The sequence below is a fragment of the Porites lutea genome, chromosome 7 (assembly GCF_958299795.1).
Source record: "Porites lutea chromosome 7, jaPorLute2.1, whole genome shotgun sequence".
NCBI lineage: Eukaryota > Metazoa > Cnidaria > Anthozoa > Scleractinia > Poritidae > Porites > Porites lutea.
Window position 1 is genome coordinate 3,100,118 of NC_133207.1, and position 26,245 is coordinate 3,126,362.

Sequence of the window (26,245 nt, forward strand, 5' to 3'; positions counted from 1 at the left end):
GGACCTCCGACGCCATCGCCGCGAAGATCCGAGGAACTTATCAACTCTAAGAGATCTTCAAAGTAACCTTTCCGTAAGAAAAAATCGCTAGCTTTGAGGATAGCATTTTGCATAGGCCGGCTTCCCTCAGAAGCTAAAGCCACAGAGAACAGAGAAATTTCCGGGACGTGCGTGCCGTCTTGTAGATAATGCAGGTTGGAATCAAGCTTGATGATATCAAAACTGCCACAGCTTCCACCGGATTCTTCTGAATCTACTGGAGCTAATGTTAGCATGTCCGCTATCGTGTACAGTTTACAAGCAATGTAGCGCTGAAGAAATCGAAATTGTTTAGTTTCCTCGAGAGCTACTAGAAAAGGAAATTCTATTGGTTCGTCTTTGGAGTCCACATTTTTACTCTTTAAAGTTGCACTTGATGTCAGTGAGTTGTTTTCCGCTACGCTCTGTGATGTTTCGGAAGCAGAGCAAACTAACCTTGCTAACGCCGCGACTAGCGGTGACTGTTCTTTTAAATACTCAAGCGTTGCATCGTTTAAGCTAAACAAGCCTCTTTTTTCGGTTTGTCTTGTTCGCGCAAGAACTGATAGCTCCATGCTCAAGTAAATACTGTCGGGAACAGAGTTGGACCGCTGGAAGACTGAGCTCGAGGAAGACCGCTCGAGCGTAGGGGACTCAAACTTGTAACCAAACGTCCAACAAAATGGGGTGAAGGTAATTTCAGTGATGTTTGGGAGCATTTGCTGTAGCGTTGCAGCGGCTTTATCGTAGAGATAGGGCTCCATTTGAAGTAAAAGAGACACATCATGTCCGGCCGGAGAGTCTATTGTATTAAAAGATCTTATTTCGAAGTCTTTTCTATACCAGTGAAGGATTTCAGGCAATATTATTTGTCCTGTCTCCTGGTTGAGTGTTACGCGGGAATTTATGTACGAACGTACAGCGGTTGACAGCTCTGTCTCAAATTCGTCTACGTCAAACACCTGGATTTAAAGGAAGACAAAGGTAAATTAAATATGGTCAAACTTCGCAATATTTTGCGAACCGGCATTAGCCCTTTCACTTCTACTGAAGCGGTTACATTTGAATGCTGACAAAGTAGGATTTTGACAACAGACTCAAAAGTAAGAACGTGTTTTTGGAACATAATAAGGAGTACCACGTAACAGTAATGTTGAAGAGGTTTCATTTGAGTAGTCGTACCATAGAATTTGACAGAATCCTCGGACTTAAAGTCAGTGTCTGTTTACACAGCATAACAAATACTACCGTCTTAAAGCACTGTCGAATAATACCCAAAGCAGTGTCTGCAAAGCTTTAAAGTGTATATGACACGAAATTTTTTTTGCTGTTTTCAGTTCTTCAATAAGTATAAAATACGTTTCCAAAGAAAAAAACTCGCTGAAAAACCTTGAAAAGCCTGTTTCTTTCGACCTTAACGCACGAAAATTTGCCCCGAAAAGTGTCCGCCTGAACGCGTATCCAAATGGACACGTGATTTTTGGCTGTGACGTCATGTGACGTAGGTTGATTTGCACCAAAATACCTACCTGAAGGTCCGGCGATGTCAAGCAGCCATCGCAAATGGCAAAGATGATTCGTTTTTCAGCTGCGGTCAGCCTGTATTTCCTTTTGACTTCATCAGTTGTTCTCTCTAAAAATTGTTAAACATACCATCATGAATGAACATTTGGCGGGAAAAATTAACTCACTTACAAGGCTCAATTTGAAAAGGGGGAACTGGGAAGCACAGCTGTTACTGATAGATACGCAGTTGATTAGTCTCATAAACCTCAGACGTACAAGTGATGGGGAAGGAGGGGAGGGGAGGGGGAGGGAGATATGAGCAGGAGGAGAGGGGAGGGTAAGGCGATGGTGGAGGCTCTCTCCAATTTATTTCAAATGTGGGTGGGTGTGAATTCGCCTAGAACAAAAAGTGTTGTTTGCCGTGTGGCACTCAAAATGTAATAATCAAGAGAATTATTCCAAGTACCAGAATTACTGTGATCAAAACAGACATCTCGGAGTTAATCCATTCTTCAGCGTGCAACTAGATGCAGAATGCTGAATTCAGCGAGTTCATTAAAACATTCTCTAACAATTTCACAGTGAAGGGAGAAAGACTAAAATTTCACCTGGAAAGCACATGATGACACCCTCTCCAAACGTGCTTGGCGGCACAAGTCCCTTGTGTAAAATAACGTATTGAAGATCAAACGCACTAGTAACAAAACAAAGACAAAACTAGGATTGCATGGACAGTCAAAGAGGGTTAAAATAGGGCATAAAAATCTGACTGGGTTTTTAAAATGGTGCATGCTTTATAATGGCTGTTGCTATGGAGCCACCATAAATCTGGACTGCAACCACCATTTCCTTCGTTTTCTCCTTCCCTTCTCTTCGTTGTTTCTTCGTCCTGGTCTGCCACTGGTGTGACTTTGAGGCTTGTTTGACCCCCCGAAACACACGCTTTGGCCATCAAACCGTCTCACATAGATATAATCTCAAGTAGGTACCTTTCTGAAAATCCACTCAGAAATTCAAATTCAGTCAGTCTGTAATGAGCCAATCAATTTGACCATTCTGGAATTTGGAATTTGAATTTTTTTGTTGTTGATCACGTGACATTTCATTTCTTACCTTACCACACCCAGCTGCCCTATAAAGTAACAATGCTGCTTTAGGAACGAAATTCTCTCCAGGGACGTCAAGGGCACATGTTCTCCGCCTTTGCTTTCTCCCCCTGAGGACGTTGATAACGCATCTACGAGCCGAGTGAATGAACCATGTCTGGCAATAGGAGACGATACCTCACTTAAATCATCAACGGACGGGTCAGCAAATTGAATCAGTGAAGAATGCGCTATAAGAAGATTAAGCGTATTGACAAAAAAGGTCACTTTAGCGGCTTCTGAGTTCAGCAAGCCCAAGTTGACGCTTTGAAGTTCGGCCGTGCCACGTGCGATGGCTTGGAACTCTGGAGTCCTTATGGCGTTAGGCGCCGACTTGGCGTCTACAAGACCGCCGTGTGTCTCAGCCACATCTAAAAGAAATTATGTAAAGCGTGGGACTGGGTCAGAGTTGTGTCGAATTGCACCATGGGACTTTTTTGGAAACGCTGTCATTTTTTTCATTGGCTATTACAAAATTGCGCTGGAAACTGGGTCAGAATTCATCCTTCAAAACAATCCCGTAATGCAATTTGACACGACAAAGACCCAGTCTCAAGTTCAACATTACACAATGGTCAGTAGGCTATTTTGTAACAACTTTTCCAGTGCGAGAGCTTTAGACAAACCAAATACCACCGCAATCAAACTTTTTTCCAGAGGTGCGCTTTTAATGACAAAGGAATTCACTTCCCTTAGGGTTGAAAATTGGATAGAGATGAAAAACCTACTCAACGCAAATATGATTTCATTTTTCCTCAAATTACGTGTTGCATTGATGCAGATGCTTTGTTCAGTCTCTAGGGGACAATGTACACATTTGCTAGAACAATCAAATGATTTCTTTTTTTCTTCCTTTTGGGAAGTTATGCTTGAAATGTTTGGCATATAGCAGCAAGGAAAAGCCAGTTGATGAACTGATATTTTATCGCTTTTAATCAAGAAGAAAATTAACTAATATCAATCTTTCAAGAAGGTTCTTTAACGAGTTTTCACCTAACGACACTCATATCTTTTCATGGACCATGTAATGAATAATTATTACTGGATAGTGTAACAAATAATTATTATAATTATAATTATAATTATTATTAAAATTTATTACCTTTAAGCATTTTAATCATACGTGACAACAAATCCTTAGCCACAGTATTGGGGTCTCGAACACTCTCCGTCCATCTGCTGCCGGAATTCAAGATAACAGGATCAGAGGAAGGCCACCGAACATCTATCAACAAGAGAAAAATCTTAAAATTATAGACGGTACAGCGCAGGTTAGACAACTCCCTTCACAAGTCAACTGGTTTTGGTTTACTGCAGTTTTCCGTTGTACTATAAAGCCAGACTAATTACTCAGGTCAGTCACAACATAAGTTGAAACAAACATAACTCAAAGCAACACCGCGTGGCGGCTGCCAATGACGGGAAAACGGGTGTAAGCAAGCTATGATTGGTAGGGAAAATGGAGCGAGAGTTCTGAGCAAATCAGAAGCCCAGCAACTTAAAAAAATCACAATCTCAAAGAAAAACCGTGTAACGGCTGCCAGCGGAGAGAAAGCGGCTGTTACTATGATCATTAGCAAGCTATGATTGGTCAATAAAATGAAGCGAGATTTCTCAACGCATCTCAAAGCCGAGTAACTTAAAAACAAAGTAAACGCGGAAGCAAGACCTGGGAAGACTTCTTGCCCAGAGGTCAACTGTTTTAAAAGAGGAAGCCGCGAGTAGTGTAGTGAGTTGGTGCGTTAGTTCCCTCCGGACCTAACCAAAACGGAGTTTGTACAAACCTCTGTCACTGATTCCTCCGCGAGCCTTTACAGGAGGGCAGCAGTTGTACACTATTACCTTGGATAAATTGACGTGGAGTTTTTTAGCTGCTTTCTCCAAACTGCAAAGAAAACATGGTTTCAAGAGTTAAACTATAATAGTTTCCCATATTTCCCATATTATATCTGAGCGGCACTGTTAACGAACAGAAAGGAAAATTTGCATATTGTTTCCAGATTTGCCTTCTCTATCGCTCCTATGTAAATTCTTCGACCTACCCTCCGTACCCACAGTAATAAGTCGTCTTCCCAGATTTCGATAACGATATAATGGAAAATGGCCGCTCCACCGTCGAACGTAAAGACTCCAAGATTTTCAGCGCAAAACAAAAATGATCGGTCTATTCTATTTTCATTTGCTGAGCTTTATTTAAATGCGCTTAAAGTACAGTAAACTTTACTCGGCGATCACAACACAGACACTCACTCTTTAGGGGGAATGTTTCTTTCAAACATGGGGACTCCAAGAGCTTCTGCGATGCCTTCATTTAACACAATAAAAGGATTGGAGGCTTTCAAAGCATTTGGACGATTCATGTCGACTTCAGGGGGAACTGAAGAAGTAGAATCTGAAATGCAATGTTTGATTAAAAAAAACTCGTTAATAATAATAATAATGACAACCAACCGCCGCCTGGTTAGCTCAGTTGGGAGAGCGCCGGTCTGCTGAACGGGAGGTCGCGGGTTCAAACTCCGGCCGGACCAACACTTAGGGTCTTTAAATAACTAAGAAGAATGTGCTGCCTTTGTAATGACATCTGCAAATGGTTAGACTTTCTAGTCTTCTCGGATAAGGACGAAAAACCGTAGGTCCCGTCTCACAGCACTTTAACTGATCTGTTCTTGTGGGACGTAAAAGAACCCACACTACTGTTCGAAAAGAGTAGGGTACGTAGACCCCGGTTGTGTGGCCAGCCTTTACGGGTTAAGGGATTGGGTAGGGATGGCACCTTGCATGGGACCTATGAGTCCCGTTCGTGCCTATTCCCTCTGAGCAGGCCTGTGTCCAGAAAAGCTTGTAAAACTAAAACTAATCCATAACGATGACAATGACAATGATGATGACAATAATGGTGGTGGTGGTGGTGGTGGAGGTGGTGGTGGAGGTGGTGGTGATGGTGGTGGTCGTGATGGTGATGATGATGATGATGATGATGATGATGATGATGAAGAAAAGATCTTCTCTACAAGTGAAAAGTAACTAAGCGATACAAATTTTAAAACGTCAAGGCATATTGAAAGGAAAAGTCCTCACTTCCGGTTGACGTACGTCTATCTGTAAGGGCTAACAAGAAATGTTTACACTTTACCAGCTGACTTCGTCTTCCAAAACAGCAGAAGACTTGAAAGAGCATCAACGTGTTTGAACAAACTGCTCATATAATCCCATCTCTCTTCCAGCCTTCCTCCAACCGCTGTGGTCACGTGACCAGAGCTTTCTACGCAATCAAATGCCTTCTGTACCTCTACTAGTCCAATTCTCACTGCCAGGCCCCTCTCCGTTTGGTCGAACGAAGCTTTTCTGCCAAGACTCCTTTGGGCCTGTGCGTTCTGGGAGACTTCTTCTACGCTTTGAATAAGAGTATCCCCTTCGTCTAATGCTTGCTCCAGTCGCCTGAGAAAAGAATTGTTGATTAATAACAAACTCAACCAACATGTGGTGTTGCCGCCGCAAACTGAACCCAGGCTGCACTGGATCCTAACCGACGGATTCTTACCATTTTGGATTGCGACTCCGATTGTTGATTTTTATTCGGTCATAAGCACTCTTACAAATACAATAATCGTAATTATCACGACTCCAACTATGTCGCTAGTGAAAACCAGTCTTAAACAGTGAGCTGCTTCTAAGCGGGACACCCTAGGGACCAGCTCTGAAAATATCCAGGACATTATTCACCGCCGTATCAGGAAAGAGTCAGCACACTTCGAGCGTTCCTGTGAGCAAGCTCCAAGCGGGACACCCTTGGGACCAGCTCTGAAAATATTGCCAGGACATTACTTCCCGCTGTATCAGGAGAGAGTCAGGACACTTCGAGCGATCCTGTGAGAAAGGTTCCTTTTTAGAGATCGCGAGAGCCGAAACTAACACCCCAGCGGGCTGCGAAAGATCCTTACTTCGCTTTTCTTGCACACCTCTTGCACCTCTTTTTTGGCCTCTTTGAAATTCTTAAATGGAGATCTCTCTTAGGTTACGGTCCAATAAATTTTCAAGCACACCACAATAATCAACAGTCATTCGAAACTGCACAAAAACTGGTGATCACCGGTCATAATGCTGATGTATCTTGGTTCAAATAAATTGCAATTATACCTGAACGCTTCTTCTTGATGTGTCCGCAGCTTTTTGTGAGCTTCCATACTCTTCGGACACACGGGATGCGTGCCAACAAGAAGCAGCTCCAGAGAATTTCGCTTGTGCGTCATGGAGATGGTGAGACCACTGGACGAGGCCTTAGATCTACCACGTGACTGTTCCTGAGTTAGCAGCTCCTCCAGCTGGTTCATAAATAGCTTGACGCCTGGAAAGGGAGCACTTGACTTGGAAAGAGAGGACGAAGTGTCTAAAATAAGAAGACATGGCTTACTTTTTGCAATTACTGAAGGCTTTAATCATCACGTGTAACCAACATCACGATCATCGTCTTTAAAGGAGGCAAACATTAAGGTTGCGTGCAAACGGACGCAACAACTCCCAACATTGTTGCGCCAACAATGTTGGGAGTTGTTGTATGCGTGTTGGCAGTGGTGTGAAAACGGATGCAATAACTCCCAACAATGTTGGGACCTGCAGTGTATCGTGGGAAGGATACAAACCATAAGTCTCTGTAAACCATGCGTAATGAGCGTGCGTGGCCCCAACAATGTTGGAAGAGCTGTGCAAACGGATCCAACATTGTTGCGCTACGCTTCGGCGATCATGGAACAAAAGAAATGTTGGGAGTTGTTGGCTGAAAAGTTTAACCGGTTTCAAACTTTGCGCAACAACACGCAACAACATCCAACAACACGCAACAGGGCGTGCAAACTGACGCAACATGTAATATCCAACAATGTTGGGAGTTGTTGGCCAACAATGTTGCGTCCGCTTGCACGGGGCTTAAGATTCCAGGGAAGACAAAATGTTCAGCTTGAGCCTCATTAGAATTAGAAGTAGAACTATTTGCCACCTATTTAAAAGGCTACGACTGACGTGTCTTCGCATCAGTTGAATCCCAAAAATAATGGTCTATTTTTGTTATTTGGGACCATGCTTAGGTAACGAAACTGTTTTCCGCCGTCTGTTGCTACCGATTGCAAGGATGGACATGGATTGAAACTTGAAAAAAAACGGGCCAATTTATTTCACGTTTTGAAGCTTTGCCTGCAAAAATCATCTTACCTTCGGTGAGCCGACTTTTGGCCATCTCCAGCAAGGTCTTACAAACTGACCAAGAAACTTCGGCAGTACTGGCCATATCAATACACAGCATCGCGGGAACCATTTGTGGATTTAAATACTTGACCAGTGTTGAATTACCACTCGTCAAGTCCTCAGGGTTAAGGCTAGGATTCACAACAGCTGCTAATGACGGCGTGGTCAATAAATCGTCGATGAGTTTAGAAATTTGTGACGTATAAGAACCAGAGGCTGCTGCCATGGCAACAGCTCCCAGAGCTCCCATAGGTTTGCGAGATCTACTTAGCCATTGAGACGCCATGATTCGTCTCGCTTTGGGCTGCAAACTCTCTAGATGCTTCACGCTTTTGCTGTACTTCTCTGCAAACACTGCAGCTTGAGCGCTGGGTTTCTGTGCCATGTTGAACATTTTGATGACCTGATGAGCGCGCTCAAAGTTGTCCTTTCTCACGCACATGTAGATGAGGGTGTCTGGGGAAGAGAGCATGCGCGCAATAACACTGTCATCCTTGGTCAACAAGTTAGAAATTTCCGTGGCTGAGGTTCTTGAGGTCAGACGTCGCCTTTTCGTTCGTCTTTTCCTGACTCTTTCTTTGATTTCTTCTGGTTCTGAAAAGTGAACATGTGCTTTGAGGCAGCAACAACAGTGTTATGGTTAGGTGGCATTTATTGCCCACACAAACACACGGGACAACATTGCCTAAAATAATGGGTAAAACATGTTTCATTCGACGTGGCTACACGCTGCAACATTTCTGGCGGGTAACAAGCGCAAAAGTCTGAGGTTGTAAGCTAGCGCTTAAACGTGTAAATTCACTGGTTGAGGTTACGTCAGGCCATTGAATGTAATTCCGCTCATAGCAAACTCACGAAACTTATTGCGCACATCTCATGTATGAGAAGTTATAAAGCCTGCTTGGCAGACGATCGAAAGGGGAATATCAGGAGTCAAAACTTGGAAATCGAAATCGGGAATATTAGGACTCCGAGAACAAGGAACCGATTTTCCCCATTTTTTCCTCATGCAAAACATTTCAAACGCCGACCAAGCAGGTTATAAATCTTACTGCTGCCCAATGTGCGTAAGAATTTTAGGGGTGAACACCTGTTTGGGTTGAGATTTTACCCGTAGTAACCGTGTCCTGGCTGAAATGAGAGCTTGATTCACCGGAATTCTCCTTTGAAGTTGCACCTTTCCTTCTTGACTTTAATTTTCCTTTACAAACAACAAAAAATTCAGTTCAGAGAGCTTCTCTCCTAAGAGGGCCAAAATCAAATTCCATCTATTTATTATTACTGTACCATCTAATGAAAAACAAACGGTACAATTAGAACGTCCCTTAGGATTAACTCCTCAGATACATGACTTAGGCTTGTTAATGGAAGAAATTCCCCATGTGTTGTTTGGCGAATGAATGAATAAATAAATAAATGAATATCCTTTATTTAAACACGATCAGCATTAAAGCACTTAGGGGTCGTGTATACTAGTCTATGATAAAACAAAAAAATATATAAAACATTCTTCTCTAACTAACAGTTAAAATATAAAAAGAGACAGGGGGAGAAGCTATAACCATACATTCTCTTAGATGAAATCCAAAGCGATCATCTTGCCAGTTAATCTTGCCAGCGCATTTGTTTGCTGATCATGCGCATTTCGTCAAAAACCAAAGATCAACAGTTAAACGTGGCGGTCGAAGGCGGGACCATTTAAAACCAACCTCCTCATCAGTGTGACCATTCAAATGAAACCTCTCTAGCAAGTTTTTTTCCACATCAAGGTACAATCATATTGCACTGTCTAAACAGGTTCTTACTTTTGAGTCTATGGATGAAAGTCTACGAAGTGACCATTCAAAAGAAAACTCTTCAGCAATAATCTCACATGGTACCATTTCTTTCCCTCAGAAATTTGGAAATTTTCATAAAAATCGTTGCACTGTTTACAGCGATCAAAGCGTTTTATCTCTCAGTTCTCACCGCTAGTGCCTTCTGTCAAAGTGTCATCCGAGTCTTCATCTTGAGCTGCTACTGCTTTCCAGTTCTCGTCTGAGCTCGCTATGCGCTGCAGTTTCCTGTTGATCCTTTTCCTGGAACTCCTAATTATCTGTCGATTGGTTCCGTTGTCCCAGGACACCAGCTGGAATCTCCATTGTGCTTCATTGATGAACTGACCGAGTCGGGAGATGCGCTGCTCCATTGAGCTATGGCGAACAGACGTTTGAAGCCATTCTTCGCTCTCTGAGCTTTGTTCCGATCTTCCTACATAGAAACAAAACAGAGGAATTCAGTAACAAAGATTCCAAAAATCATTTAAAATATAGCAGCACCCACACTGACGTCATTAACATCGTTCCCAGGGTTTTCTCCTACCCGTCCCTCTTTCCTCCGTACGGTCGGGTTAGTGAGAACCATGGGAACGAGGTTGTGACGTCACCTATAGATATAAAATGGGCCAACCGGAAGCGCCTTTTTAAAGCGCACTTCAGTTGGTTCTCGAAACAAAAGATTCTTCGTTTCATTCTTTACACATTTGTATAAGAACAGTGAGTATCGCTATACCTGAGAATAAGGGAGACGATCAGGGGAATCTCTGTAGGTTTTGTCTGAAACTTTAACTCATCGAAAAATGAAAAGCTTAGGAATGAATCAATGATTCAATCGTAACGGGTCAGAAAATTGACCCCTAAATATCTTTACTTGTTAATCAACCCAGTCGCAGGTAATCAAAAGACCGGAAAATGAATTAAGGGGTTAAAAATTTGCCCAAAATTGTGATTGATCTTCATTTAAAGTCAACACCTTTTCACGGGAAACCGGGCCGGGTGTTGCCTAATGTATTAGGGTGAGGAGGCTTCGAACTACATACACTCACAACAAAACAGTCCAGGAGACGTACCTTTCTTGAGTTCAGCAAACTTTGCGGCATTAAGTTCCATCACGCATTCCTTAATTGTCTTCAACACATTGGGAACAACACCATCATCAATCACAAACTCACATTTTAAATCATTTTCATCAGAAACAGCCGTTCGTGACGATCCTTTACTGGAGAGAACAGTATCATTCTCCGATTGTGTTGTTTTAACAGTATCATCTCGAGAAACGGGAGACTCGGCAGCTTTATCATCTCCTGTCGCATCCTTTAATTTTTTAAACAAAATTGAATCTGACTCCGATCTCTTATGTGTAAACAGCTGGCGACGAGATGAGAAATCAACACCAGAAGGGGTGGAAGTTTCTTTTTGTTTGTGCTGAGACTCAGAGGTCGTTGGAAGGGATACTGGGCTCGTTATTTTCTCTTGGTCTTTAGTGGGACTGAACGACCCATGGACGTCAACGGATAGTTCGACAGAGCTCGCAAGACTCTCCCAACTTGCTGTGCGATTGCTGGTTGATAAACTCCGCGTTTCTTCATCCACTGTGTCTAAATCATCGCTCTCATTTTGCTGAGTTCTACCTTCATACAAGTCTTCAAAAGTACCAAATAGGAGACTAAAGATATTCTCAAGAATCTCCACTCGGTAAGTCAAAGGATACACTTGGGCTAAGTGAGCCTTTCCAGCTTCTAGCTTGTTCTCAACTTGTGTAAGATACGTCTTCTCCTCAACCCCTAATTCAGCATCACCACTTGTGACTGATGTTGAACTCTGCGAGCTCTTGTCAAGCGCTTTTCCGTAGAAATCTTCTGCTGAAGACGCAACAGCCTCCATAAAATTCTTTAGTGCACAATAGCTATGGTAGAGAAAGATATCCCTTTGAACTTCAGGATGAATTTCGGAATTTTCTCTCTTCCCACCAAGTCTTTTCGGAAGACCATCACCTCCATCTTGCTTTTTTCCAACAGTTTCTTCCTCTTCGTCTTGCAATTCTTTGCCTGACTCCAAAGGAGTAAATACAGGTCTCTTTCTTAAAAGTTCAAAGACTTCTTTCTCGGGAAGATACGCTAGGCTGACAGACTTGTGCAGGACATGTAATACAGAGTGCGACTCAAGGCCTTGGAACATTTCTGAAGCTTGTTGGTGACGAGTTGATCCCGATTCAGATGACGCCAACAAAGGACTAAAATGGAGAGACAAAAATGATGATATTGCTTACTAATACTTTCTTTGATGGAAATGTGATGGTGAATTTTACGTCTGGTGAATACATGATAAAAATGTTTGTCAGTCAGTGACTCGAGCGGTTCAGAAGAAAACATCCGAGTACTCCAAAGAAGAAGTTTTTCAAAAGCGAAGCTGGGCATGTAATTTCCTGCCAATAAGAATGTTGTACAGCCCCCCCCCCCCTCCCCCCATCCCCGCTTTGCTCACTTTTAAGAACGTATGAGAGGTCGACTTGTAGCAGGTCTATGTGGATTCCAGTGCTCACTCCTACTTTTCTGCTATGGTCTGAGTGATTAGATACCTGTTTACACTGCCCCAAAGGGTGGCACAAAATCTATCCCATTTGTGACGCACCACTTTGGAGATCGGCGCGGCGCAGCTTCGATCTGTTACAGAAATCACACCGAAATCACCGTTCTTATGTGTAAACAGAAACCCTGTTCAGTATGGTTTTCATACCGGCACTAGACTGCAAAACAGTCGGTTTTTTTCTCAAAATCAGTAAAGAAATCGGTAAAGCGTGGCTTAAGAGTCTTACGCGGGCGAAGCGCGCGAGCCTCACACGCCAGTAGGGCGTGTGACTGTGTTTTCAGCTTCGTTCCAGACCTTCTGTTTGACTGCTCGCGCGTACTTGAATACGCAAAAATACGGACTGTTTTGCAGTCTATACCGGCACAAAAGCTCTCCGATATAATCTAAACATAGCCTTACCGAGCCTTTTCAGTACACCACTGAACAAGTTGAACTTGATAAGCTAGTTTTTGGCAGGCCTGGTGTAGTAAAGGATGAGCTGCCCTTTCCTAAAAACACACAAAAAAAGAACAAAATTTACAAGAATAAATTTTCTTTAAAGAACTATGTAGCGACTAACTGGAATTTTAAGCTGTGCTCTTGTTTGGCTCAAAACCGGCCTCGATTTTTAAATCAGACATTATGTTCACACAATATAACAGGCAGAGTCATAAGTAACTTGAGGCAAGTGAATTTCTTACTGACAGAAAAAGACAAAAAATAATACTAATTAAAGCTTACAGAAGGATTCCATAACGCCTCAAGTAGATTCCTGGCATTTTCACAGCTGTAGCAGTAAGGCCAGCCTAAGAGAAGAACCAGTGGCTTAAGCCTGGAAAATTCCACTGGTGAAAGCAACTGTGTGAGCTGTTCAAAGTCACCTTCTTTAACAAATACAAGGGCTGTTTCCTGAGAATCAAACACAATGGTTAAGATATAGTACATTTAGCACACCAACGCAGGTCTAGGTCTTGCTGAAGGTTTGTGAAGGTTAAATAGAATGAGGCACCTAGAAGTACGAGTTTTCTCCCTCGATGGGTCAGCCAATCCATTGGAGTGTTATCCCACAGGATTTGGATGCCTGCAGTTTAACAGGGTTTTTCCCCTCCCAAAAAGAGACAGAGGTTTACATCACAAGGTTATTTTATTATTATTATTATTTTATTTATTTAGTCACTCACAAAACCTTATACAACATGAATAAAAGTTGTTAATTAAATTATAAAATTAATGTGACAAGGAAGCCTAACGAAGCTTGAAGTTTACATTAATAGGCGTCCTTCAACTACCTAGTGAACTAAATTCATGGCTGAGTGCAGAGTGAACAAGATCAGAAAATTAAGGATGGGATAGGATGCAGTAGGATAGGACAGGATGGGATGCGATGGGATGGGATGGGATGGGATGCGATGGGATGGGATGGGATGGGATGGGATGGGATGGAATGAAATGGAATGGGATGGGATGAGGTTAGGATGGGATAGGGTTAGGATGGGATGGGATGGGACAGGGTAACAGTCCATCAAAAGGGTATCTCTCTTTCCACAGGGTAGACAGTCAAAAGTGTGTCTCTTCTCCCACAGAATGTGATAGCCATTCATAAAGGGTTGAACCCTAAGAAAATCAGTAACACACTATACTCTGCTTGTCTTTTCTCTCACACAATGTCCTTCAATTATGGGGGCATCCCCTATGAAGAGGATAGAAGTCGGTCTTAGTGCATTTTCCATCTAATGGAAAAGGATAAGAGTTCAACAGAGGGTCATCCCTATGATATACAAAATTAAAAGAAGTTATGTGCTTTAGAGAATCTCTTTAAGTTGGAAAGCAACAGGAACAATAAGTATTATTGAAAGTTAAGGGGATATGATTGTCCTAAAATTTTTAAAGTTGTTTCCTTAGATGTGGTCAAATTAAAATTTGTCCCCTGCTGTCTATCAAAAGAATTTTGTCCCTTTCTATTTTCAAAGGCTATTCATCTTTCTAACATGTATCTTCATAACTTCAACAGATTAAGAAGGCACTTCAAGAAAGAGCAATAATTATACAGTCACTTTTAAAACAATTATCATGATAACATTAACTTAGTCTCACCACTACATTTTCCAAAACATGGTATCCTTCCAGTGCGTGAAAATACAGGTACTGCCAAGCATCTTTCCTGTTCTTCATAAAGGACTGAGCATAACATAACAAACATGCCAGAGAAATGCTCTGTTGCTTGAATCCTTGCATGGCAAACCTAGACAGATGGACTTCAGGAAGGCTCTCAACCGAAAATCTCATTTGATTTTCAATTCTACAGAACTTTTCAATCAAATAAGATGATGGCTGGCTTAGGAGACAAGAATATAAATTTCCCTTGTCAAGGCAACTGTGGTCACGGAATGTGTGGTTTATCAGATTCCGGAACAGTTCATCAAGTTGCGTAGACAAGCTGACCATTTCTAAGCTGGGGTTCATGTACGAAAGCATTTGATAAATAAATTTACACTGTTTTGATTTCAAATCTTGCATGCTTTCCTCTCTGTCATGTAATGCAAACTGCACATCATCACCATCCAACAACTTTAACTGCTCCTTAATGAGATCTAAATAGAGCTGCTGTAACAACTGGTTGTTTTTCAAAAAACCTTTTCCTTTCGAGGTAAGGTCATTGATCACTGCTCGACCAAACTGTGGGTTATCGGAGAGAAGTTGTTTCAAGTAGGAAAGTGTGGAGGAAGGAAGATCTGATACTCCAGAAGCAAACAGATCAGGGTCTCTGTATACAATCTGACTGTGGTAATCATCTATATCCTGTAGTTAAAGGATTAAGAATAAAAATGTAGTCTCAGCATTTTTTTAACTCTGACACTTTATTTAACTTTCAGTACCTTCTATAAATTTTTCTGGATCAATCCAGCTTTTCCCAAATTTTTAGCATAGACATCAGTCATCAACATCATAATCAATTGCATAGAATGTAAACCATTTTTGGTCATTCATAAATACAATAAATGATTTTTCATGGTAATAGGAACATATTAGACCACTGTACTTGCAGTCATAACTATAACGTAGCAGTAAGAACAAGTTACTGGTACATGTGACTCCTGATTTATTACTAAATTTCCCCTTTGATTAAAAAGCACATACAAAGCAAATTGGAAGGAGAATATAGCAGTTCAACCCTTTTGGCTTTAGGTCCTTGGAGTGACCAACATCAATTTTCTCCTAACAGAATCAGCAGATCATCAAGAGTAAAGGTTATGAGAATTACTAAATTGATTAACCCTTTAAGCCCCAATATCTTCATACAAATTCTCCAAACTGATCTCTCTACATTTCTTCACTGAATTAGCTGGGAGAATATGAAAAACAATCAGAGCATTCTTCCTTTGGTGTTCTCATAACCTCTTCTCTTGATTGCGTACTGATAATGTAAGGAGAAAATTGGTGTTTGTCACTCTTGGGACACTAAGGGTTAACAAAGAGAGAATGCTTTGATCTTTAACCAAATTCTCTCAACTATTCTTGAAAGAAACATATGGAGAAAAGTCCGGAGAATTCTTATGTGGATCTTGGGGCTTAAAGGGTTAACTCACTCTACCTCACCTGAATCACATTCTGGGGAGCATTCTGACAAGCAAGATAAAGTAGAAGGCCAAATTCTACTTTTCTCACAACTTGTTCTGGAATTTGATCCTGTAAAAAGTCAAAATAGTCAAACCTCATTTTACTCGGTACATTGTTGCATAAGAACAGAAAAAAATGTCATTAAATAATATACTCACCTCCTCATCAACAAACAAATCCAAATACTCCACCAAACATAGCCATGATAAATGAAAAGGAGAAGGAACAGACTTGGAGCCACAACTGCAATTAATAATTCCCAGCATTGTACATCAAAATAAACATTTCTTTTTTTTTTAAACTGACTCACTCGTCCTATGATTATTTTATTATGGCAGGCAGTTGACACATTAGTAGTGAGATATAGTGGTGAGGGTGGGAGTTGAATCACTAGTTCCATGACTTACTGCACAGCCACTTGTCTTTGCCTACTATCCAAGTCTTCACCCCAAGGATCAGGTTGGGTAGGACCATTCAATTCTAACATCCTTGTTATAGGTCAAAATTACATAACTGGACAATTTGCCCTCCAGACAACTCGCCATGCCTTTATTCAGCTATTAGCCTCCAATCTTCAGATGGTAAGTGTTGGACTCTTATGGTATATTGCATTGCGATGTATAATTGTCTTGAGGGGCGGGACGGGGGGGGGGGGAGCTTTGGGGGGGAATTGTCTGACATTTGTATTCCCTGGGACACTTGTCTCCAATTATCTTTGCTGCTCCGTTTATCAGAAATCTTGTCTTCAGTGTTCCAACTTTCATAAATTACATTTTGCCATATACCTTCTCACAAAATCTCGACAAATGGGAGAGGGAGGGTGGGATATCAGATGGAATGACTCAGGGGCGCAACAAGGGCGTATGGGTTTCAAATAATAATGTAGCTTGTCGTGTGTACATGTAAAAATAGTATAGGTCATAGCATAATCTGTAGTGATATCTGGCATAAATATCACGAGTCATTTTTCGAAATTGTTATACATAATTTCACAAGCTGTTAGGAAAGTGAAAATTGAGACAATTTTGAAATATCACAAGTGGTATTTATGTCAAATATCACGTACACATTATGCTATTATTTGTTTATACTACTACTCGCAAAAAGTTTGTAATTTTCACAATTAAGCTGAAATACCACTGCTCTAAGCCAATCAGATTGCAGAAATTTCTCATGTAGTAGTATAAAGCCGGTTACCTTGCATGATGCGGCTGATCAATAACCGCTCTCAAAATCTCTTTTAACGGCTTTTTTAGCTGGTTCCTCTTCTCGAATAAGCCCCGCAGACAGACTCGCGTCAATTCCCATTGACCAAGACTCAAATGGTTACAGAATGACGTGAATAGTTGTTCCAAAGATACTTCCTCTTCGCGATCAAACGGGTGAGTAACTAAGGCCTGGTTATTCATCACGGCTACTGGGCTTCACACAGATGATTTACAATATCGCGCCACTTAAACGTGATGCAAAAACAGAGATAGATGAGCGGAGACATGTCCGCCATGTTGTTGTGATTTGTGTATCATTTGACTCGCACGTGACTGGGAACTAGTGTCAGTATCATTTGCATTCATGTAAGCTGCATTCTTACGTACCCGATACTGCAGTCAAGACGAAACCGAAGTGGAGGTTGCAGCTCGATGAAATACGACTTTGCTTAAATTCTACTAGAGGTGAGAAAGTTAGTATGATTGGCAGCCGATCTATTTTATTTTTGCAGAAGGTAGCAAGAAAATCAAAATGTGCACATCCCGTGGCATAGTTTTGTCTTGCATTTCTTGAAACGAATCCCGCAGTGCAGGGGGCGTACCAGCCGGATCTAAATACCAACGCTATTGAAGATACCTACACTATTGAAGATGCCTAATTGCATGCCAAAGGCTTTCAGGGTTGACTTCATGCAATACAGTCTACAAGCTTGCAGGGTGTCTCTATTGGTAACATACAAGACGCTGATAGAGGGGGCAAGGAGATAGGGGTTGGAACGGTTGGGGGGGGGGGGGGGGTCTCCCATATAAAAGTGACGGGGATGCTGGTCGGAAAATTGAAATTAAACCCTCAAGGGAGACCAATGTGGGTGTGGCTCAAGCGTAAACTAAAGGAGATTTCTGTGTCATCAGTGTCAGGGCTTTTTTTACGTACAGTACCAGCTAAGCGATACCTGAATACCTGACAAGCATCCCCGTCACTTTTATGTGGGAGTTCCCTCCCTGGGGGTTGGGATTAATAGGGTAGGTAGGGTATCGACTTCATTCTATCCTCCTTCCCCGTGCTCCTAAGCTAAAACCCCAATGTGTTAGGTAGTGTATACCAACACCCTGCTACTAGCTTCAAAAGGTGTCTGCTTTAAAAATAATTTTTTAAAGTAAATGATCTGAAGTTCAAGATGAATACTTGCTTAGCCACGTTGCCTCCACAGCAAGTGCATGTATATTTTTATCGGTAAAGCACTCACCTCAGAAGGGTGCAACAAAATTGTCCTCCGATAGTCCAGGGTGCTTATTGATTAGTAGGCCTGCTTGATTTCTTTAGGGAAATGATTTTCTAAATTTTCATCTTACCCTGATCAATCTCTAACCCCGACAGTCAACAATACTTTCAAATTTCCTGCAAGGTAAATTATTGCCCCATAAAAGGGAATCCAAGCCAGTTTTGAATCCATATTCCAGGTACTGGATTCCAGTATTTACCAGTGGAACTTGGTTTCTGGCCATGGATTTCAATAAATGTTAGTGGGATTCCAGATTCCTTGAGCTGTATATTTCTGGATTCCAAAACTCAGGATTCCGGATTCCATAAGCAAAATATCATGGGATTCCAGATTCCAGAAGCAAACATTTCCCGGATTCCCTTGCATGGGGTAATAAATTAAATCAGTTGAATACTGTGAAGTAGGAAGCTACAGTGTAGTATTAATTAATGAATTATAGTAATTTTGTGTTTCTCTTCTCAGAAGTAATGTAAACAGGTCGTATTCAAGAAAAACCTGGAAAGGATTGTGATCTGGAGTAAAAGGTAGAGGGAATGAGGGAGTGTCTGCAATAACACAAATTATGTGACTTGCCAGTGCTTGTGCAGTGTCACATGTGCTTATATCTGCACAATTATAAATGGAAGACAACCTAGTCAGCTTGCGAGAGAGTCATCAGCAATCTACAACTTCATGGAGAAAAAATCCTCACAGACTGCTGACTGTGGAAGTTGTCATCTTTCTCTACATCACTGGTATATTACTAGAAATACCAGTCATTCAACAGTATCTATATTATAAAGCCAAACAAGAACTGAAAATAAATGAGACGAAGGGAAATGATACTGTCTGCAATCCATATTACAAGAACAGCTCAGAATACAGGTAAATACTGTCATTCTTTCAGAATCATCTGATTGTACATTCAAACCCCGCTTTACAGACACCCGCTCAATATGGACACCTCGTTATTATGGACAGATTGCTTTGTCCCTGAAGAAAGCCCTTTCAACCCGCTTAATTATGGACATCTGTTAATGCAGACAACTGACACTTATTTCTTGCCCAATAAACAGATTCTCATAGAAAGCCAACCTTGCTAATGCATACACTTCATTATCAACTGTGTACTGTAACAGACCTTTTCTCTTTGAATGTGAAAAACCTTCAATCGATGCTCCCAACACTACAGTGCACCAGATAGGATGATTTGTATACATCAATTTCAAACTAATTTTGGCATCAAACGATGCCTGCAGAGAACAGTTTTGATTAATGAGCAATATAATTTAATAGATGAGTGATTGTTGAGTGTTTCTGTTGTAGTTAATTTTTTATCACAGGTAATTTTTATATTTCTTTTGTTTCAACTTCATAATTTAGCACACATTATCATACCCAAAAACAAAAGGAAAACAAAAATTACCTGAGGTTACAAACTAAGTACAACATTTCCATGGATTTAAGCCATGGAATGAAAGCTTTGTAAAGGTTACAGTTGTTTAATTTGATGATGCTTATGTCTTGATTTATTACTTTAGTATTTATTCAAATAAAAGGTGTTTTTTGACCTCAATAACATGACCCGCTTCATAAAGACATTTTTTATGACCCCTTCAGTGTCTAATGGAGTTTGACTTAGCAGTATTTAGAAGAAGGGTGCTCTGGTGGAGAAAGAATGAGGAGGGATATTAGATCTACTGGAGAAAAAGCCAAGGTCTGAGAAGGACAAACAAGATAGAGTTTTTTGGATGGTAAAAAATGATGATACATGAATAACTTACAGTTATTTAAATACTGGAATTTACATCTTTCTGTGAGAGCCTCAAGTGACATTCATGTACTTCTAAATTTCCTTTCTAGCTTCTTCACAAGGGCATTGATAAATGAGTAGATCATCATGTCATCTTACTTTTAACTCTTTAAGTCCTAATAGTGACGAACATCAATTTTCTCCTAACAATAGATAACATTGTCAAGAGATAAAATTATGAGAATTAATAAAATGATCTCCAAAGAGAAACTGCCATGATCTTTTATCAAATTCTCTCAACTAATTCTTAATGGAAATGTATAGAGATCAGTTTGGAGATTTTGCATGTGGATATTGGGGCTTAAAGGGTTAAATACAACTTGTCAACCACAGTATGAATTTTTCAGGCGATTTTACATGTAAGAACTGAGTGATTAAACAGATTACCAAAATTTAAGTTCTTTTGCAGTACAGATGAAATGGTGCAAAAGAGAGCTTCCCGGTACATTCTTTTGGTGAACATAGCTTTGACTGTTCCAGCCATGTTAACAGCCTGTTTTCTTGGCACTTGGTCTGACGAGAAAGGACGTAAAGGACCCATGATCGTAACATCTATTGGAAGTTCACTGGCTTCATTGACTTTTCTACTTGCCATTTATTGGAATCTTCCTATTTATGTTTTCATGATTGGTAAGTAATGTCTTGGCACAAAATCTTCTCATACTGATTTTCTCATTTATTTTTAATAAAGCCAAAAATCAATCTGTTGCTAAAATTGACTTTCATGACTGTCAAAATAAGAGAAAATTTATACATAATTTTCTTTTTAATCAAACTTGCAAGGTCAAATTGGTTTTATAAAAAGTGCTTAAACTACAAAACAAGAAGTCGATCATAATTTCAAATCCCGCCCAGATCAATAATCATGGTTTTAAAAAGGATCCATCTGGTTAGATCATGCTAGTCTTGTTCTAAGTCCATTCTTATGGTCCTAATCTCCTAGTACCCATTACTGGTAAAGTATCTTTCAAGAACTCCCACCTTGTTCAATTAAAGAGGAAGGGGAATCCCCCTGAGGAAGAGGGTCTCTTTAAGTGGACTTGCCGACGCATAGTGAACAATGAAAGGTTTTTCAGCCTGTCTGTCCTGAAAAGGGTAAAAGGTATACAAGACAGAGATAGAGCATGTATTTTGTCCATTGTTCTATAAAGCAAAGTTTGATAGCATAAATTATATAGTCATAGGAATTTTTAGTTTTGTAGAAGGATCAGTGTTTCAAACCCTCAGCAACACCCCTGTAAGGCGTATATAACCCAAACTTTGGTCAATTACCCAACCCTTCACGGGAATCCCCATTGTTGAACTCTAATCATGGATAAGCTGGGCAGGGATCTCACATGGACCCTTGATGGGCATCTCCTTGTCCCAGAAAGCTTAAGATGGAATCCACCAGGACATTGAGTAATTTTGATTTTCAGTGGACAGAAATCCTTCAAATCAAAAAATTTCTTATGGGAGCCTGAAAAAATGAATGTCAAATTTCACAAAATTACATTTTACACATGAAATTTTCGGAATTTTACCTGTGTTATCACAATTCTTGTAAAATTTGACATTCATTTTTGCAGACTTCCAGGAGAAATTTTCTTTGATGTTACTACAGATGATTTATTACATTTTTAGCCCTTGAAAAATGTAATGAATGTTTGTGTCCACTGAAAATTTAAATTACTCATTTTCTGGTGGATTCTGCCTTAAAATCAAAATCAAAATTATTACAACCTTATTGTAATCCCATCAATGCATATCATTCCATCTTGTAGCAAGTAGCTTGGCAGGACTTGGTGGATATTACCCTACAATGGTTTTAGCCATCCTAGCATATGTGGCTGACACATCTCAGCCAGACTCCAGAGCAATGAGGCTTGGTATTCTAGAAGCCATTGCTTTTGTTTGCGGAACAGTGGTGTATTTCAGCAGTGGAGTATGGATCAAGAACTATGGCTATGAATCTGTTTATTTAGTAATACTGACAGTACATCTACTCAACCTTGTTTATGTGGTTATTTTCCTGCCTGAATCATTACCTCCAGAACTGAAAAAGAACACTGCCGTTTTCTCTGTTAGTAGTGTCAAGAATATTGTACTGGTTTACTTCAAGAAGAGACCTGGACGTTGGGTTTTATTTGTGCTTTTGATTTGCACAGTTCTTGTGTTCTTAGCCTCATTCGTGATACAAACATTGTTAGTTCTGTATGGTAAAAGGGCTCCTCTTTGCTGGGAGTCATCTATTATTGGGTACTTTCTTGGAACATGGCTTTTCTCAAAGGCTATTGGAGCCGTGGTAGGAATCTCACTTTGTTCTCGATTAGGAATCAGCAATTTTGGTGCTATACAACTGGGAGTTTTCTTCCTTATGGGTAACTTGTTGATGATTGGACTTTCTAGAACCACATTGGAAATGTTTTTATGTAAGTTTGATTTGTTTAGTCTTATGAGTTTGTCTTTCTTGTACCTAAAAATTTTTTTTATTATTAAGTTTTTTAATTTTTATTCCATCATGGCTGTTGATGTTTTTTTTTCGTTTTTCAATATTTGTAAATAACTAGTTAAAATTCAAGTTAAAGCTTCTCTTGATAAATTGAAAGCTGAATTATAGTACATTAATGCATGGTCCCAACAAGGATTAAGTCAAAGAAAAAAATGGTGTATTTTTGTTTTAGTGGGTGAAGATTTCTTTTGTATAAAAAACAGTTGTATAAATGGATGATTAATTTATAATTGATTACTGTAACATCTTTTGACATTGCAGCCAATGTCCTTGCATTCTTTACCGGAGTTCCACAGCCCTGTATCAGAGCTGAAATGTCCAGAGTAGTGAACAAGGAAGAGCAAGGTATCAGGCTAAGTTAACTTTGACTAAAGTCTGCTTTTTTGACTGACCATGCAGTTTTGGTCGAATGTCCTTAACAGGGACACCAACAGAAATGCTCAGTCATAATTATTTTTCTTAAAATGTGTGTTTATTGGTTCAGGCTGTGAAGAGGCCTCCCTGATAGGATTTTTGGGATGTGGGATTTGCCTTATTTGAAGGCAGGGATTCAGGATTGCAAGGCAAAATGAGGGTGAGATTCAGGATTGAACATATGCACCAGGGATGTCAGTTAAAAAGTTAAGATTTCAAATACAACAAGTATGCAGGGACTCAGACAGCTAGGAATTTCTTTTGGTTATATTTTTCTTCTATTTTTCTATGAAAGTAGTGGGGGCCACATTTACAGTAGCTGTGGAAAAATCCCAGCCCTTGCCTTTGACTGACAGCCCTGCATATGCATAGTCTCTAGGGAGGAAGCTTCCATCACATGTGATTTTCAGTGAGGTCCTCACATCAGGATGATGGGATCGTGTGAAACTTTGGGTTGGGATGATGGGATTGAAGTGCCCTATCAGGGACCATTAGTGATGTTATGGGGAAAAATTAGATGCCTGTCGTTTTTGTTGCTTTGAAAATGGTTAAAAATGGCTAACAAGTTTAAAATGAGTAAAAGCTACAGTTTAACTGTAAGAAATAGGGTAATAGCTTTTTTTTAATCTAGGCCAAGTTGCTAAGAGAACGATTACCGCTGTTCCAGGTTTAGATGCTACGACAACTTAATGTTCTATTGACAGATAACCCAGGATAAGTGCATTATTAAATTTGTCAATAATTTATTCCTGGTGAGTAAATAATAATCAATTTTATAATTTGATTAATAAATCTGAAAACTTTTTTACCATCTGTTTTTCAGGTGCCCTTTTCGCTATTCTTGCATCTCTAGAGAGTCTGTGTAACTTTAGCAGTCAGTTGATCTTCAACCCTTTATACACATGGACTGTGACAGAACTAACTGGAGAATTTGTTGCTGGAATAACCTTCTTCATTAATGCTGGTCTTCTGCTGATACCCGTGGTTCTTATTGGGTAGGTACAGTTATGTTGGAGTAAGGTCTAGGGCTTTCAATGCATACGGATGGCCAATGAAACAAATTGGCTACTTTTTCTTGAAAGAACTGAGAAGCAACTAGTTTGAATAACGTCGTAAATAAAAAAGGATCATAAAACTAATCTGAATGAACTGGTTTTATGCTATGCTTTAGAAAAATGGTGGAAATTGCATTTTAGGGCTTTGAAATTTCAAAATATTCTGGGGAAGCACGCCCCCAGACCCCCAAGAAAATGGGGACTAATATTCCCTTGTTGATACAGTCAGATAGTGATACTCTTTTCAAACCTGCTGGCTACTTCAATTTTTATTGAAACTGCTGAAGGTCTGATAATATAGGTGAAGAGAATTTTGATCGTAATATCATATGAGATGAATTACTCCTTAATTTTGACGTGGAATTTCAGCGATAATTTGTAATTTCACATGTGAAATTACAAAATTGCCATGGCAACTTTCTGTACGTCTCAGTGTCAAGACGGCGACTAAGTTTTAAAATGTCATGAATGAAGATGCCAGGGCGTAAAAAGACGCTTTAGAAAACCTGAAAACACGAAAGAGCATATCAAGAAGGATTCTAACAGGTATTTTGTCAAAAAATTCTGAACTTAAGCCAAATTTAAGCTCTAAACGTTCGAAAGAGTGGAGTTTTCGATTGATATGATCCGGGATAAACATGTCAAAAATCCACATGATATTAATAGGTAATCAAATGGCATACTTGTGAAATGAGGGAACAATTTCACTTGCGTTTTGTCTAAATCCAAACAATTAGGATGCATGTAAAATTATTCCCTAATTTCACTCGTCACCATTTGATTACACATACTAATTTTATGTTCGATTTGGTCTGTTTTTTGGTCAGTGATTTTATTTTTTAAAATCAATTTTTAGGGTAGTCCAGTACCACAGACCTGGCAAACGAAAGGAATTTTCACCATTGGAGGACGATGAAAATCCTGTTTCATGACAGGTTCTTCTGTTAGGGAGTTAAAGGACAATCTTATGGTTAAGCAGTCAAAGCTACGTTGTAGTACCTACTTGAATCACAAAATAAAATTTGTATGGCACTAAAGTTATCAAGAAAATACATTTTTATTTCACCAGCGGTCAAGTGTTGACCTTTCTGATGCTGTAACTAATAAAATATGTCTAGCATGAAAACATGTACAATAAACAATCATGAAAATTACAGTCAGTGTATTATGGCTTTCTATGAAATCTAATATTACAAAAAATTTAACTGCTTTTCATCAAATTTCGTTTTATAGGCCTTTATATCTTCCCATCTTGACGTACACATTGATATTGATTACCAGTTTGCAAAATTATTCCGTACATGACCCATTTATTCATCAACATGTTTACTTATGTTCATTTTTGGCAAAACAAATAAGCGGTATGAATTCAAAGAATAGGTAATTCAGTTTATAATGGTAATTGAACTGAGTGGAGTGCAATTTGGTCTGAAATCATACGCGTGATTTCAAAATCGAACGAGCGCGCAGCGCGAGTTCGATTTGAAATCACAAGTATGATTTCAGACCAAAATTGCACGACACGAAGTTCAATTACCACTTTATTACATCCATTTTGAAATCGCAGGATTTAGTCAGTACTAACATTTTATTGATCGAGTAGCCGGTTTGTTAAAAAGCCAAAACAAAAAGGCTTTTACATCTCATTTTGTATTCGAAACAGAAATGATGCGATATAGAACAAAAATGGTGCGATTTAAAACAGAAATGATGCGATTTAGAACATGAATGACGCAATTTGGAATAGATGCGATTTAGAGCAAAAAATGGTGCGATTTAGGAATAAATCACACTGCTGAGAGCCAATCAGATTGCACAGATAACCAGTGATTTCAAAGTGGATGTAATAAAGTCATTAACCTTGTTCTTCTATTAATGTACCATAAAGTTCCAGAAGTAATGACCCCTCAAAAGTAGGGAACCTCCAAAAGTTGGGATAAAAAGAATGTCCCTGGAAATAACAACCCTTCAAAAGTAGAGACCTCAAAACTTATATTCCCTTTTTGCAAAAAAGAAAAACAGATATGATAATTTGATATCCTGAACAAATTAAATGCCACACTAATGCGAGGTTTATTAAAAATGATTATTT

At 39.8% G+C, this 26,245-nt stretch overlaps 2 protein-coding genes across 2 annotated transcripts in view; one reads left to right on the top strand and one right to left on the bottom strand.

Annotated features, from left to right (window-relative positions):
- The window catches only part of LOC140942730 (zinc finger FYVE domain-containing protein 26-like), a 38,668-nt gene extending 21,247 nt beyond the window's left edge, over positions 1-17,421 (bottom strand). The window contains exons 1-19 of the mRNA XM_073391707.1: positions 17,108-17,421; positions 16,069-16,153; positions 15,890-15,979; positions 14,387-15,091; positions 13,034-13,201; positions 12,713-12,801; positions 10,795-11,957; positions 9,876-10,157; positions 8,998-9,108; positions 7,875-8,495; positions 6,807-7,056; positions 5,803-6,107; positions 4,920-5,061; positions 4,454-4,554; positions 3,772-3,894; positions 2,638-3,040; positions 2,133-2,218; positions 1,548-1,651; positions 1-980 (exon numbers count right to left, since the gene is read on the bottom strand). The exon at positions 1-980 is cut by the window's left edge and continues 325 nt beyond it. Of these exons, the coding sequence (XP_073247808.1) occupies positions 1-980; positions 1,548-1,651; positions 2,133-2,218; positions 2,638-3,040; positions 3,772-3,894; positions 4,454-4,554; positions 4,920-5,061; positions 5,803-6,107; positions 6,807-7,056; positions 7,875-8,495; positions 8,998-9,108; positions 9,876-10,157; positions 10,795-11,957; positions 12,713-12,801; positions 13,034-13,201; positions 14,387-15,091; positions 15,890-15,979; positions 16,069-16,153; positions 17,108-17,319 (6,020 nt within the window). The 5' untranslated portion in view covers positions 17,320-17,421. The remainder of the gene's footprint in view (positions 981-1,547; positions 1,652-2,132; positions 2,219-2,637; positions 3,041-3,771; positions 3,895-4,453; positions 4,555-4,919; positions 5,062-5,802; positions 6,108-6,806; positions 7,057-7,874; positions 8,496-8,997; positions 9,109-9,875; positions 10,158-10,794; positions 11,958-12,712; positions 12,802-13,033; positions 13,202-14,386; positions 15,092-15,889; positions 15,980-16,068; positions 16,154-17,107) is intronic.
- Positions 17,422-18,848: 1,427 nt separating this feature from the next.
- LOC140942726 (lysosomal proton-coupled steroid conjugate and bile acid symporter SLC46A3-like) lies at positions 18,849-26,150 on the top strand. The gene is made up of 6 exons (XM_073391704.1): positions 18,849-19,265; positions 20,603-20,823; positions 21,957-22,604; positions 22,946-23,029; positions 23,922-24,093; positions 25,010-26,150. Exons 1-6 carry the CDS (start codon positions 19,021-19,023, stop codon positions 25,083-25,085), a joined length of 1,446 nt encoding a protein of 481 aa, XP_073247805.1. The 5' UTR covers positions 18,849-19,020; the 3' UTR covers positions 25,086-26,150.
- The last annotated feature ends 95 nt before the right edge of the window (positions 26,151-26,245 follow it).

Coding starts and splice junctions, on each gene's coding strand:
- LOC140942726 (XM_073391704.1), top strand. CDS start 19,021: ATGGAAGACAACCTAGTCAGCTTGCGAGAGAGTCATCAGCAATCTACA. Junction 19,266..20,602: donor AAGAACAGCTCAGAATACAG/GTAAATACTGTC, acceptor GTTCTTTTGCAG/TACAGATGAAATGGTGCAAA. Junction 24,094..25,009: donor ATACCCGTGGTTCTTATTGG/GTAGGTACAGTT, acceptor ATCAATTTTTAG/GGTAGTCCAGTACCACAGAC.